Source organism: Hippocampus guttulatus, chromosome 14 (genome assembly GCF_054856545.1).
Source record: "Hippocampus guttulatus isolate MCC_2025c chromosome 14, RoL_Hgut_1.0, whole genome shotgun sequence".
In the NCBI taxonomy this organism is placed as follows: Eukaryota; Metazoa; Chordata; class Actinopteri; order Syngnathiformes; family Syngnathidae; genus Hippocampus; species Hippocampus guttulatus.
Window position 1 is genome coordinate 13,096,100 of NC_141274.1, and position 16,358 is coordinate 13,112,457.

Below are 16,358 nucleotides of genomic sequence, written 5' to 3' on the forward strand. Positions count from 1 at the left end.
AAGGTTTTGTCAACAATTTGGATTTGATCCTCCGTGACTGGTTTGGTGCAGTCTGTCAGTTTGTGCTGTTGTAGCTTTTATTTTGGCAGGTTTCGACTTGCTGTTTCTGGTCCCATGACAGGACACTGTTCGATTTTTCTTTTCAGTCCATGTTCATGGTGTTACTTTTTATATTGTTTTTTTTCTTTCAGTATCCGTTCCTGTGATCAGACTCGCAGCCTGAGACAGCCAACAACCATAAACAAACAAAAAGCCATAAACAAAAAAAAAGATTTTGATTTGGATCTGCTGTGACTGACGTGATAAATTTGAGCCCGTTTTTTTTAGCACTTTTATTTTGGTAGGGTTCTATGTCGATCAGTATGCTTGAATTTGAACCTCTAAACTGGCATTTGAGTCAATTTATTTATGTCGCTCCATCTTTTATTTTGCTACATTTCTAATTCCCGTTTCTGTTCCCTTAATCAGATTCTCAGCCAGAGACGATTTTGGCCACCTCTTTGCGAAGAAAGCACTTTGATTTGGATCTTTAGCAACTGGTGGTGTGCTTTTGAATATGTTTGCGCTTTTTGACAAGGAGCACAGCGAGTAAAAATGCTATGTTAGGGTCTCGCATGGTCTAGCCACTTGTCACTTGTGATCAAGAGGAATGCTTGAAGATTCTTTAATGTTGTGGGTCAATCAAGATGAGCACACATCGGGTTTCCATCCAGTTTGTTTTTCTTTTATTGTGCGAGGCAGCAAAATAAAAATAAAAAATTTGAATAGCTCTCACTGACTAATGGTCCATAGGCTAACACATACGGCATCCAAAATGCAAAATAACGCCCTCAATCAAGACCGACAAAGTTGCCAATTACTATTTACTATACTGGTGTGTTGTGTCTAGCTAGGCTAGGTCGTGCACAGTTAGGAGTTGTGAGATTTGCAATGTTAAAAGCATGCAGTCCTACTTCAGGTACTCTTTTATATTTATACAAAAAAAAAATTAACATCCTTTTTTTAAACTCCCCGTCTGTGATAAATAAGTGCTGAATCTTAACCAACATACACCATTGTTACATTCAAACATCTGCATGCCCGTTTGCGTGTTGAAACAGCAGCGATTCTCAACCGGTGGAACCAAACATCAAAAAGCCGGGAAACTGGTTTATTATATGCCACGCTGGATGTGCGTCAATGGGTCATGCTGCTTTGGTGAGCAACAGAGTTTTGGTGAGCTGAGCAGTAAACTTTACTTCCACTCGACAGGAAATTGGGTGGGCATGTATCATGACAGGAGGACCCATGCTCACAGGAAGTTGGCCATTTGGTTTCCGGCATCCGTTTTGAGAAAATTCAGTCCCAAAAGCAAGTTTTACTTTGTAACATGAAATTTGGTCGATGTCTATCATGACTGGACGCATCAATAAGTCTCAATGATCTGGGACTGAACAGGGAGTTGGCCATTTTGGTTTGAAGCACCCATTTTGGGTAGATTCGAGGACTTTTGTGCAACTTGAAGGAAACTTTACACAGCAATTTGCCCAAATCTGAAGGAGGTATCCTAAATAGACGGGCAACACCAAATAGGAAACTTTTTTTTTTTTTTTGCAAACTGATGTGGGCAGAACAAGGCAGCAGTGTGCCGATCATTTTGATCACTATACTTTTTCTTGTTTTTTAAATTCCGCACCCCAAGCCAGTTTCCTCTAGCAACAAAAAAATGGGTAACATGTCAACCAAATCAGTCTCCTGAATTGAACAGGAAGTCATCCATTTTGGTTTGAAGCAGCCATTATTGGGCAGATACCATGGCTCTGAAGTACTCTAACTCGTACTAGGGAATTCACCCAAATTAGTTCCAGCAGGAAACAAGTATACTTAACCGACACCATGGAAAAGGGTGTGAATGGTTTGAAAATTCACCCCCAAAGGCAGTTTCACATAGCAACATGTAACTGAGTGGACATGTTGATCATATTTGGATTCAAGGAAAAAGTCGCAAGGACACCCATACTTGGAATTGAACGGCATCCAAAACAGATGGGTGGTGCTCTTTTGTCTACTTCATCTAATGTGAGTGGAGCAAAGTGAGGCAACAAGTGCTGTCAAAGTTAGATAATTTTAAGGATTTGTTGCGAGAAAAGGGGTTACCAGGCCAGCTGAGAAGCGCTGTTCTACACGACAGTACACAAAAATTCCTCAGACTCATTAATTAGTCCCTTCATAACCTTAAGACGTTCGTCGGTGGAAGTGCTATAGTACAACAAGTGTCATGACAAACATGTGGTACATGTGCTCATTTGGTCAAAATAAAATGGCATTCCATGTTTTTTGCTGTTGTTGTTATCTAGCTGCACACACTTAAAATAGTGACACGAGACAACTTCAGTGCTAATGGAAACATATACACATTTGTACAACACGACAAAGTTTTGATTCCCTTTTTGGAGTGAGTTGTCGCGTAAGCAGTTAATGCTGGCGTCCTTTTTTTTTTGCGTGAATGCGTTTCAAATCAAGGTGCAAAAAATTAAAAAGGCTTTTTTTTAAACTCGTTGCCTTGTTCTTTGTTTGAATTTGTTTTTAAAGCGAGCGCGTCTCCACCTCGATCTTTTCCTCTGACTGGTGGGAGGCGTCCGCTTCCTGGTGGCCGGCGACCACGCTGGGCCGCACAGTCACGAGTGGGCCGCCACCGTAGATGGCATGCAGGAAGTTCCATGTCTCCTCTGAGATTTGGCCTGAGTCGGCGCCTACAAAGAGGGAGAGATACCATTTATCACTTCTCAACTCAAACGTCTACAAGATTCGGGAGTTCAAATCATTGTCATGCTTCGCGTGAGACTTCAGCGAAGTAAGCGTCTCAAGCCGGAGTTGACAAACGATTTCGCTGAAGGGCCACGTTTGTGATTGAAAATGAACAGATAAGTCATTAAAGGGGAAGAAGAGTGAAAATTTGTCTTCACCTTAAATTCTACGTGCTTCCATTAGTCTAAACACAACATTTTGATTATCATTGCATTTGTGGAATATGAATGAAAAAGAAAAACCCACCCATTACTATCCATCTCAGTGGGCGTCCATTTTGCCACTTTCTGTTGACTAAAAATAACATTGCACTTGCCCAGGGCACAGGTAGTGACCAATCACGTTCCACCTGTTTTCTGAGTTTGGTCATGTGACATTTGCAAGCTAAGCCGTGATTGGTCGTTACCTGAGCATCTGTGCCACATAGAATATATTATTATAAATTACATTTGTTATCATTAATTTTTTTTACTTGACTTCCCCTTTGATAGATATCTAAAAAACAAAACAGTAATAGCATTATTTTTAGGTCAACCAGCTTCTACTTAAAATGTTCCACTATATTTTCAGAAGTGAAGATATGATGCATTATAAAAACATTTCAAATGACTTTTTGTACCTTGTTTGAGTGTTAAATGGCCAATCTTGTTCACTGCTATCTTGGAATTATCAATGGGGCCTGGTGGATCTTGAAAGAGAAATATCACAATTAGTTCACTCACACACAATCACTCACCTTTCTTGGACATTGTGCTTATTCATTTCAGAGTGCCAAATGTTGTAATGCATCGGAAGCTAAGTCGTCATAGCAAAACATGCCATAGATTAAAAGCAGCATTAGTCAGAAGAGGGGTGAAAAGGCGTTTCAGTGGTTATAAATAGGCGTGGCAACGCAAAAGGGGTCGGAACATGAAAGCTGAAAAATGTGAAATGTAATTTTTGATGACTCAAACAAAATAATGCTCCACACACAGCTAAACAGGAAATACTACGGCATCCTGTAAATTAACCTGGAGGCATGGCCTAGAAGATTAAACGTATATAAATAATGAGGATAAGCTATTCAGAAAACGTATGCATATATAGTGAGTGTATTGAATGCATATATTATAAATGTTTCTCAATACAGTACTGAGTTTTGATTTTGAAAGAAAAATGTTTTCAAAATGACATTCATTCATACTCCGAACCGCTTTATCCTCACGAGGATCGCGGGAAAATGACATTATAGTTAAGCTAATCTTTTTGTTATTTTTTTAAAAATCTGTATCTCTCAACACCATTATTTTTTATGCCTCTTACCTAGATTGATATCTACACTTATGTAAAAATATGTAGGTTACCTTGCTTCTGTTTACATTTGATAATTTGATCAAATGTAAACCATTGATGTCGTGATATAAAATTGCCATTATCGTGATAGAATACTCTTTTCCATATTGCCTCGCACTAAGTAACACTATCCCTTTTTTTTTGCCGCCATTAAATCTATTCCTTGACCTTTTTTGTCATGTTTGAGTGGTCTTAATGTGAAACGGGCAGCGTATATTTGAGGAAGGGATTTCTTTTTTCGGCTGACACATCCAGCGACTAATTGGGACAAGGAGGGGCAACTTCGAATCTTTGTGAGGTGATGATGACACATTTATTTCACATTCTAATTAGACGTAAGAGTGTGTGTACTTCCACTTACCATTGTCTTTCCCTTTGACAAAGCTCTCCCACTCACGGAACCACTGCATGCTGATGCAGGATATGACCACCGGAGACTCCTCATCCTGGAAGGCCTTGTTCAGCTGCAGAGAGCGCAAATAAGGGGGTATGAGGAGTGAGTGTCGCTGGAGGAGAGTGGCGAGATGGAAGGAGAGGAGGCGGCGGGGGAGGTGTTTGCGGAGAATAAATGAAGTGAGGATGAAAGGACTGAGTGAGGAGATGGAAAACTAAATCAATTCTCTCTGGTCCTTCACTGTAATTGCACAACATTCTGTCTGTGGCTGTGTTGTCTTTTTGGGAAACAAGACACTTCCTATTCTTGGTACGCACACGCGGATCCACACACGCAGTAATTTTTTAAGGATATCTTGCTTATCAGTATATACAGAATTTACCCACCTGTGGCTTTTATACAGCACATAAAGCACATTTGTTGGCCTATTTCTCACAGAGGTACTGAACATGTTCAGGACAAATGACAAGATTGTGCCTTTTAACCAGTGAGGTTGTGCAGCCACACATTTAAACAGACAATATGCAAATTTACAGGCCTATATTCGGAAAAAAACAATTTCATTGCATATTACAGAGTAATCTACAGTAGTTGGGTCAAAGTCATGACTTCATTCGTCCGCATGACCGTATAATACTGCCACCTGGTGGACAGGTCGCACACAGCAAAATAAACTGAAATAAAGTCATCGTGATGCACAAATTGTTTAATTATTCCCATTCAAATTATTACGATATTACTGTATTTTTCATCTAGTACATTATAATATCGTGTTATTTTCTTCATTAAAAAAATAAAGGTGGGAGATTGCATTCACGGTGCACCTTCACACAACAACACGAGTGATGTCAACGACTACTGCTTTGCACACACGTGATGAGTGTCACATGTTAACATTGTTCACACCTCTTCCTGGCACTGCAGAAAAACACCCTGAAAGAGGTGATGTCCTGCTTCTGTTATGGCTTCTACAATCTACAATCTCTGAAGGCAGTAAAATGCTGGTGAGATGGACGTGGGTAGATTGCACAAATGCTAAGGCAGCTGTATCCGTCCCAATACATTAATAATGAGGCTTTCCTCATCTTAACACCTCTCATCTCCCTCTAGGGCGATGAGCACAAAAAGCAGCCCCAAATCGCACAGGAACGCCAATGCAATATTAATGGCACCAATAATATCATACATACTTAGTGATTTCATTGACAATTCGGTGGATCAGGGGTCAACTTACCCGGACAAACATGTCCAGCTCTGACTTGCGCCGCTTCTCCAGTTTCTCAACCTCAATCTGGCATGTGTTGCAGACGTACAGGTGATTGACGGCAGGTCCTCCCCCATACCTTAGCAGAAAACCAGACCCGTTAAGTCACCCGGGGAACAAGCCTGATTACAAGAGCAGTCAGGGTGAATCAACATACCTGCTGTACAGGTGGTCCCACACGGTCTGTGGTACCACTACGGCCAGCTCCTCAATGTAATTTGCTTTGTTGGGTGGAACACCTGACATGACAGGAAAGGGACATTCAAACCAGCGGACAGAAATATCATACACAAAAGTAAATCCATCTATGTGTCATAGTACCTCCGTGCGGGCACAGGAAATCTTCGTTGGAGATGGGCCCCGGCTCAGCAAAGGTCTTGAACTTATTGAGCCATTGGCGGGAAATGTAGAACTGTAATAGGCTGGGCTCCATCATGTTGAGCAAGCCCGACACCCTATTGCGCTCCTTCACTGCGTCCTCGTTGCTCTTCCTGCAGGGTGGGAGTAGACACAATATGGTGACTGCACTTTCCACACACTATCGTATTGATATTTTGGGAATGGCACTACTAGTTGCCATTGTAGTGACTTCTTTGCGTACAAGTAGTAGCATGGCTGCTTACTTGTAGAATAGCACATAAGCCTCAGCATTCTGGACGCAAGACTCTGACACCTCAGTCACGCTTTGGTCATCAAACTCATACCAAAGCTTGTTTAGGTCGTTCCGACAGTATGCAATGTAGTGGCCACCTGCGAAAGCAAGGGAAGAGGGAGTGAGTTATAAAAGGAGAATTTGCAGACCATAACAAGAAAGTGTGCCATTTCTATCAGTGCCCACTCACTGCTGGCAGTGCCATGGTGGCAAATGACTGACAGCAGGTCGTAGTTGGTAGTCTGTGTTGAGCTGTCCTTGGCTAAGAAGGGCTGCAGGTCCAGGCCCTCTAAAGGGAAGGAGACATGGGTGCCAATCTTGGTGGAGAACATCAGCTCATGCCTGAAGCGTTTCAGGTGGATACACAGAATCTAAAAGAAACAATATTCAATTAAATCAGGAGACTTGAGGCCAAGGCTTACGTTTTGTGATGTCAAGTTTATACCTCTGGCAAACTTTGCATTTTGCAAAACTTGACTCCATTTCGTAACCTATGGGGGGAATAGGATGATGACGTCATTTAAAATGCTTTGAATTTTAAATGATGCTTATAATTTTAAAGATACTTACTTCTTGCATTTTTCACAGCTGTACATGTTGTCGCCTAGAAAATGACACCACAAATTGGAATTTTTAAAAAAAAGTTAAACAATCTAAATCAAGTCCATCTCTGAAAATTTGATGCCAAATCACACGAGATTGCCGGCGAATCACGCTAGAACTACACAAAATCTTGCAAGACTTCCATGAAACCATACACGACTTTGAAGAATGTGAATGACTTCCACTAAAGCACACAAAATTTCAGCTAATGGTTCAATACTTCCAATGAGTCATACAAGTCTTCGTCTAAATGACTTCTTTCAAAAATATACAGTTGACTTGACTTGACTTGAATGTATACACATGATCCGAGTTTGATGCCATTGTAGACAACTGAATGGATATAGCCTAACTCATTTTAGCTCTTGGTTCTCTTTAGCTTGCAAACTTGGTGAGATTTATTCAATAGCACCTCTGTTGACACAATGGATTAGAATTATTATGACAATCCCTATAATAATCATCAGCTTGCTCACCTTTCAGCTCGTCCCTGGCAAAGAAGGCCGCGAGACAATCTTGTAGCGTGACCACCGGACCCCAGAACCAGCTGAAAACAGAAGCCGACACAAGATGGATGTCACCTGCTCGATTATAAACACCTCAGATGTGTATGTACTGTACCTCTTGATGTATTCCATGACAAATGCAATCCACCCCTGTGGCGCATAGACTTCCCCGCAGGAGCCGGCTTTCACCAGGGATGTCTGGTGGGTAGCGGAGTGCAGTTTGGCCAGGTCCTCCTTCCCCGGGATGGGTAAGGAGATGTCCTGGAAGTTCTCCAGCGTGACCGACACCTAAAAACACACATGGTTTGTGATTTGTTGTGGAGCATCTTTATGCGTATTTGGGTGAAAACGCCGGTGAACCCCCGCCCCGCCCCGCCCCAATCCAACCTCCACCCACCCAACACTAACCCGATCACAGGTGAGGCACTGCACAGAGCTCACAATAGTCCCGTCGAACACTTCCGAGATGACGCTACGGTACCTCCTCTGACACTTGCTCTTGGGTGGGGAGAACGCGCTCATCGCTGTGAAGAGGCAGCAATAGGACATACTCTGTAAGAATAAGATCTGTCCAATAATGTCCAGGGAGGTGTTTAAATTAACAATGAAAAAATAAAACGCAATGGAAAAACAACTAATGACAACGGAGAATGAGAAGTGATGTCCACGGCAAGGGCAACTGGTTAAAAAAATTGTTTTTCGTGTGCAACTGTTGTTTTTTTTTCTTTTTAGGGGTATTCCTTTCCACCAGATGCCACACCCCACCCTCCAAAGTTCTATTTTTGATCAGGAAACGTATCACGTACCTTTCTTGTGTGCAGTGTTGAGGCTGGGCCACACAGAGGAAGCTTTGGGCGGGCTGCTGGACATTTTGTGGGCCTGCAGAGGAACCGGACTTTGTGGTCTTGTGATGTTGGACATTTGGATATCGGGAAAGGACTCTGGAGGAGGCAACCAAATCAAACATTGCTGACAGCCAATCGCAGTGAGCCACAAAAGGTTATTGATACCAGGCCTTCAGATGAAATTTCACAAACGAATCTAAAATGTATTCCATTTTACGGGTGAACTTAATCCTCTCTAAACCTTTGAATGCACGTGTCTAACTTTGAAAGTGTTTCAGTGCTTTTTGCACCACTTTCAGTCCTCTAAGCAGGAGTTGAATGGCAAAATTCCATGAAAGTTTCCAAGCACATGCGTATCTATTGAATATTTTTTTCTCACCCGATGTCCTGCTTTGTGTCTTAATGTGTCCCTGACTGCTGATAATGGGCGTGGTCTCTGTGGTGGTGTCAACATCTTTGTCCATGTCCGCTGCTGTGTTCTCCCCGGCGCGGTAGATGTCGTTGATCATGTTCTTCTCCTTTTGCCACTCTCTGTTGGCCTGGATGTCATCCTGCTCAGGAATCAGCATCTCAGCCTCGTTGTCAACGACGACAGTGGGCACGTCTCCGTGGAGTGCTTCGCTATCGGCCCGATCGCTGCACCCGCACGACTCGCATGACTGAAAGTCGTTGTCTGACTGGTTATGGTTCTCCTCCTTGGGCGGGCTGTCATCCACCGTGACGCTGCCGGATGGCTCGTATGGCTCCGGCAGCGTCTCCTTCAACTCTTCGTGCAGCTGGTCCATCAAGCAGCGCAGAAACTCCTGCGAGTCCTGCGGTTCATAAGCAGTATGGAACAGCATAAAAGTTTGTTTTGGTGATGTATGGACAAACCAAAATCCACAGCAGTACTAATTCTGAAACACAACACAACGCAGCATAACAAACCTCAAATAAATACTAATTTATCACACAGTATGCAGCAAAGTAAGCATTCCCACAGTGACTCAGTGTCCTGCAATTAGATCAATTGATTATGTCAACTCGTGTCCCACATAAATTGCTTTCAATGCAACAGGGCAGGAGAAGTGAGTCTTAAACTTCACACCCAGTCCAGGCTTTCCACGTTCTTCTTTCACACGGCTACAGCCTTTTCTAGATTTTAGACCACAGGTGTTGAAATCAAGGCCAGGTCCAGTCTGCCACATTATTCTGTCTGCTGAATCATTGTTGCAAAATGTATTTGTAGTTTTCGATTTGGCAGAAAATAACAAATTGCATTGTGTTGTATTACTCAAGTGCCATTATTATTATTTTTATGACCCCAGATTTTAAAATACACAACCTCTGAAACCAAGAAACTTGCCCGTCAAGTTCCCATTTTATGTTGGAACCTTTCACACAGAACAGCATCCTGGGATAAAGACAGCACTGACGAGAAGTGTAAAGGAGGTTGGTTACTGGCAAACCACCACAAAACAATAGTCCCTTTCACAAAGACGGGGTTTCCATGGCTTTTCCCTGGCTCAATGTCCTGCATAAAAGGTATGTTATGGCATTGCAGGTTGAAGCCAACCCGGGAATTTGGGTCCGAGCTTTCCACCATTCCCCTTAAACAGAGCCACTATCTTGCCTCTGGTATAAAGGCACAGGTAAGGAAACACTTATTCCATTTTTATTCCTATTATGGACCAACTAAGAAAGAAACATCACATACCTGCTGAGAATAGCCTCTGAACATTGGGTTTATGGCTTTGATTCCCTGGAACAGATTAGTCGGGACCACGTAGGAGGGTCTGCAATGTGACAGAAGTGTAATGCTAACTAACCATGGGTGATTTTTAACAAGAGGAAAAAGTCACCTACCTGTTCTTGTGCCACAGGTCAGACACGAGTTTTTGGTAGCTCTTGCAAAGCGCTGGCTTCTTGTCTGTCCGTACCAGGCCACCGCACTCAAGGAAAAACTGTGTCAAGGGCGGGCTGTGACAAAAAGGACAATTTGTTACGGTTGTGCACTATGAGAAAATCTGATAGTTCAACAGTAAAAAAAAAAAAAGGCTCCAGACTAACTTCTTTTTAAAAGGTGGACAGTGGCATCTTCCCTGAAATTTTAGGGGCACAAGCAGAAAAGTTGGGAGCGCACACTGTAAATCGAATTGCCAAGCATATATATTGGTGACAAATGGGCTAAAGTGTTAAGCAGAAATGTACCAGCCCAAATTTTATACATATATATATATATATATATTCAAAGAATAACATTTACTATTTGCAGTAATCGTAATTCCATACATAGTTTGGTGAGCAAACCATAAAATGTATGGTGTTTTTCAAAATAAAACAAAGAATAGCTGTGAAGTTATTGAAAAAAAAAATCAGGACACCTGTACCTTACTTCAGCAACTTGTGAGAAAGAGAGCCTCTCGGCATAGTGTTGCAGAGAAGGATTGCTGTTTGCTTCAAAACGTTGTTGCTTTTTGTGGGCAATCCCAAAAGGTAGGGGCAATAACAAATATCAGCCCGCAGGGAGCAACAATAGGGCTTCTTTTATAAGCAGCGCACTGCAGCAGCTTTGTGTGCGGAGCGTGTGGGTTGGGAAAAAGAAATGGGCATCGTCAAGGAAAATATTACCAGTTGGACAGGGCCTGTAGAGCAGCGTTCATGTAGCATGTGTTGCCGATGTTCTTCAGTCCAGTCAAGCCTGTGAAGGGAGGAGGGTGTGCAGTTAAGCAACCAATCAGAAACAGAAGTGGCCTTTAGTCTGTTGGTGGTGAGGATCATTTTGGTCAACTTCAACAAAAAAGGTGGCTGTTCAAGCCCGTTTATCTCTACCCACTCAATGCGAAAATCTGTGACGCTAAAATGTCCCAAAAAAAGATTTACAGAGAATTGTTTATTTTGTGTTTGTTGTATTATGTCAGTGGTTGGAGGGGGACCCAGTTGCATAATGGGGATGATGATGACCTGTGCATTTGTGTTTATATGTGATTGTCTAAAGATAAATTTGCAACAACTTAAAAAGAAGCCATCAGGTTGTCTCTAAAGTATCTCGTGTGCACCTTTTATGAAATTGTATCCTTCATTTTTCTCACAGTTCTTGTCTCGTCGTCTCTTTTGTACTAACGGCCTCGATCAAAAATTTATTTTCTGGAACGTAAAATTCTATTTACATGTGGACGAAAGGCCAAAAAGACCTAAGTGGCACTGACACAAAGCAATAGTGGCGTGCAAGGGACTCGCGTCTCTTGTGCACTACAATGCTGCTAACCTCGAGCACGCATGTCATCCTCTTCCTCAGTCTCCATATCCAGGTCTTCGGAAACGCCATTGGGGGTCACACGGAGGGAAGCGGGGCTCAGAGGAGAGGCTCTGTTGTTACCCTACGTGAAGTACACCCACACATAAAAACAACAAATACTCTGTTATCAGGACAATGCCAAAGCTCAAAGACAAGAGAAAAAAACAATGTTACATAACCACTTATGCAATAAAATAGTCATATTCACAATAAGAGGACGATGAGGTGGTGGCATGTACCTGCTGAGAGGAAGCAAGAGGCTTGCTGTTGGACTGCGGGGTCTGAGGGACTAGTTTACGGTCCAAGAAGACCTCCTTGCCGCAGGCATAACACCACACTCGCAGCGTGGTCAGGTTCACCGTCAGGTTGTGGCCGGTCTCCTGGGTGCAACAAAGACAATGGAATCAAACACATCCAAGGTTTTGTTTGTTTATTTATTTGTTAGCTCATGTGCATTATTGCTGGAGACCGCATTAATGGTCACACAGCAGCAGGCAGAGACCTCGACAACAAAGAAAAAGTCGGTCTAAATGATTCACGAGAGGAAATATCGCAGACACTATTATGCGCTTTGATATGTGAATTTACTGGACTTTGCATCAGCGATGTGTTGCGAAAAGGACATTTACTGCTTATTAGTGGAGTAAATGTAGAGGTTTACTAATGAAATCAGAATAATTTATACAAGTACCATGGGGAAAAATAACTTCTTTCAAAGGCACGGGGTTATTAATTTTTCACACTTGTATGACCTTTAATACAATGTTAAAATGTAAATGTTTTTAAAGACTGCAATTAATAAAGGTTTTATTATGGTGACACCCTAACCCTGGAACAGATTTAACAAAGAGAAACAAGCAATAACGAATCCCATTGGTGGTCTTATGCCATAATCCTTCAGACTAGTGCAACTGTGGAGTTCATGTTTCCAAATAAGAAGACAAACTATTGATGTCAAACTTTCATAATGAGAAAAGATGTAAGCTCTCATTTTGAATTGAGGACATTTTAGTCAATTGGTATGCTTTCATTTGTGGTGTGAATTACAGTTGGCAGGTTGGCGTTTCACTTTCTTAAAAAGAAAAGATTTGAATTGTTATATAATTGTCAAAATTGTGTATTTTATTGCAAACATGTTGTTTATTTGAGATTCATCTGTTGGGAGTATTTACTGCTCGCATTTCTATGGTTCATTTTAAGGATCATGAAGTCTGTTCCTGTTTATACAAAAGAAAACCACTTTATGCTAAACAGTTCCATCAAACCCTGACCTTATGACTAAGGTGCAGACCGAACTGCTATTTCATCCATCAAGTAAGTGGATGGAAGGACATCACGGTGCTTTGAAATCAATCCAATCATCTTCGCAAGCACACAATCCACTGTATATTCCATCTGGGTCAAGGAGCGCAGAATCTCTCTCGAGGCACCGCAAATTATGACTTAGCATTCATATCACTTTAGCAAAGATGCATCCAATGGAGAAAAAAAGGCCCGGCTAACAATGTGATACTGTAAACGTGCAAGTGGCAGCACTGCTTCGTCTCTCCCCCACTTCCCTCAGGAATCACTATTAATAATAGATGAGCCACTTGTGAAATTGCACTGGATGTGGAGATGCCTAGGTTGGATTTTTGCTGCAGGTCCAATATATATAATTCCCTGCAACCTGGTGTCCATTTTTCCATGGCATATTTAATGCCTCAAAACTTCTCCTGACACCTATGAACAAGAAAGTCTCTCTGATGCTATTGAAGCTTCATGGACACTGTGGCATGTGCCATAATGACAAAAATGTTAGGAAAGACATCTGAAGTTTATTTGGGGTTTATGAGGGGCACTGAAATGGTTTTAATATTATTTATCTCCGTCTCATTTTTTTTAATTCTAAAAAAAAAAACATAATAAGAAGAAGAAGAAGAAGAAGAATCAAATAACACACATTCAGTGTGGCTGTGTTAACAACATGAAATAACCCACCTGCGCCGACACCATTTTAAGTCTGATTAACACCCATTTTAAGTATGAATTTCAGGAAGTACTTTTCCAGGAGATATCTCACCTGCGAGTGTCCGGTGCTGTGGTCCACATGGGATTCTCCGCAGCCAACGTATGCACAGCCATTCTAGTAACACAATAATAATACAATATTTTCCGGATAACAAAACACCTTTTGTTGTTGTATTTTCCCTTTTTTGTCCTACCTCCAAACAAGCCCACAAATTTGGTCCTCCAACTTTACAGTCTTGACACTGGCCCTGGAGATATGACATCTTTGTTAGCGTGTATAGCAAAACATTGAATGTTGTGTAAAGTTCAGCCATTGTCATAATGGGTGGTAACGAGAACAAAATGACTCACATGTGACTTGTGGATGAGTTCCTCCTTGGTGATCTCCCCCACGCAGTCCAGGTGGGGGCAGTCGCAGCTGGGGGCCGGCGGCATTGCTCACCCGACAGCTGCTAAGGAAAAAAAGGGGGAAATGAAAAGTCAGTTCTTCTTTCAAGTAAAACAATCTTGACATGGATCACTGCGGCATTGTTGATTGCTTTGAATATCATCTGCATCTCGACGACAGGTTGGGGGGGGCGGAGTCACAACACACATGAGCAATCAGTCGTTATCAGCCTGCATGTCACGCCGCTGCCGCCATCAACAGCAGCATCTCAATGACCTGCTTGCTGTCTATTGTGTACGCAGCAATGAATGCATCCAAATCAGGCATGTGCCAAAGCTTTCAGTACTGTATAGATTTCAGTAAACTGACAAGAATAAAGTCATCATACAATGAGAAAAAAAACGTTCAACTTTCTTCTTGTAACACTACGGCTCTCTTCTCAAAATGGTAAGACTTTATTTTTGTAAAATGACATGTTTATACTTGAAATTTCCTGATTTTATTCTTGTAATACTGCAACCCCATTACACAAAAGCAAAGTGATTCTTTAAATTTTCAGCATGGCAAAATCAACGTTAACAACATTGCCTTCTGATTAAAACAATACCAAATCTGAAGTTACTAACTAGAAACTCTTTTTTTGAAAATAGAATACTTCAGTCATTTTTTCCCCCACTCATAATATTTTAAAGTAACAGTATTTTTACTTGGGTACAACCTCTTTTCAGTTATCACGGTACTTTATGCTGTTTCACGTGATTGTTCTTTTAAGTATTTTGTACACATTTACTGCCATGGGTAACTGACTTTGGTAACATCAGTAAAACGAGCTCACCCCTGTATTTTTTAGCCCTGTTTATTTTATGAAAAGTGTGCAAAATGGCTATATAGCATGCTGTACATAGAGGGGCTAATATGCTAAACCAGGGCGGGGCACTCTGCCTGATACAGCAACCCGTTGTGCACACTGCACACAACAATCCACAACCAATACATGCTTATTTCCTTCATTCATCAAGACGCTTCATTGATACTGCGTTTATGTGCACATTACTTTACAGTAAATCAATTTCAACCCCGAGAGCCAGTTTTTGGAGCAGATTGTTTAAAATATTAAAGTCAACTGCCGCCAGTCAGCTTCCTTCACGTTGACGGAAAAAATAGTGTCACGTGTTTAATGTACATTTAACAGAACAGAACATCCAATGTAAATGCCTTTCAAATCGGCCTACAAAGGTGAGCTGTCAAAAACAGGCGAGGCTTTTTTTGTATTGCGATCGGACTTAGCACTTAGCTTTAGCATCAACGTGACACATTTGAGTATTTTATTTGGTGACTAAGCAAGGACACGCACACGCGCGCGATAGTGTAAAAAAACATACAACAAAGAAGTGGGTGGGTTTACTTAACGACAGTGACGTGAGATGGTGCATTTAAGTCACCTGTTAGCATGGCACTAATGTTAGCCCGATAGCGTTGCGGAACGAAGCTAAAGCCGACAATCCCCCTCTAAGGCTACTAAACTAAGAACCCCGCCCAGTGGCGACTTAAATCGGCGCCTACCTTTGCGATAAACGTCGTCGGTGTTGCCAACGTAGGTTATATTCCACTTGAAAGTCGGAATATTCGCGTTGGTTGTGCTGTTGACGTTTTCGTTTTGAACATTTACACTCCTTGGCCGTTCTGCGTGGTTGCTAACGTTACTGCCTTGTCCAATCAAAGAGCACAGAGTGGGCACAAGAGAGAAATCGTTTTGGCGTGGCTTCTTGGGCCCCTTAGCAAAGAATCGGCCTGAGCGATGTAGCCAAAGAATAAGCGTTGGATACAAGAGAACAATACTCTTGACGCACACGCAGCTTCATTTGGCGCTACCAAGGAGTACACAGTCATAAATTCCGTCTTTTGGGAGGTTATGTAAAGGTTTTCATCAAAATTGTGTTGGCTGTTGAACATGCGTCGACTCGTCAAGCCTTCTAGACTAGAATACCGATAGCAGTTACATATATTATCAATCAAGCAATTAACCAAAAGCTTTATTTCATCCAGAAAACAAATAAGTTCAGCATGGTGATGAGTGGTTGGCACATCCGCCTTACAGTTCAAATGTCGCGGGACAAAATCCTGCTTCCGACCTCAAATGTCGGTAGGTGTTAATTGTTATTGTTCCCTAAAATTTTGGAGGATGCATAGCATACAATGCTCCAGAGGAAAAGTAAAATCACAGTCCCAAAGTGTTCTTGTGAAAACGACCTTCAGTTTGACTTGCAATACCAAATTTCGTCAATTAGTGGCGCTTAAAT

At 41.8% G+C, this 16,358-nt stretch overlaps 1 protein-coding gene across 1 annotated transcript; it reads right to left on the reverse strand.

Annotated features, from left to right (window-relative positions):
* Positions 1–702: 702 nt before the first annotated feature.
* Positions 703–15,771, reverse strand: usp33 (ubiquitin specific peptidase 33). Its single transcript, XM_086128868.1, has 24 exons — positions 15,622–15,771; positions 14,022–14,122; positions 13,865–13,918; positions 13,723–13,785; positions 11,900–12,040; positions 11,631–11,742; positions 10,994–11,063; positions 10,229–10,342; positions 10,080–10,158; positions 8,763–9,195; positions 8,345–8,479; positions 7,947–8,062; positions 7,654–7,826; positions 7,509–7,579; positions 7,000–7,033; positions 6,875–6,920; positions 6,620–6,800; positions 6,401–6,527; positions 6,099–6,268; positions 5,935–6,016; positions 5,748–5,856; positions 4,481–4,583; positions 3,407–3,475; positions 703–2,732 (listed from the first exon to the last, which is right to left on the reverse strand). The coding sequence occupies exons 2-24, from the start codon at positions 14,103–14,105 to the stop codon at positions 2,566–2,568; spliced, it is 2,733 nt and encodes a 910-aa protein (XP_085984994.1). The 5' UTR covers positions 14,106–14,122; positions 15,622–15,771; the 3' UTR covers positions 703–2,565.
* Between the last annotated feature and the right edge of the window lie 587 nt (positions 15,772–16,358).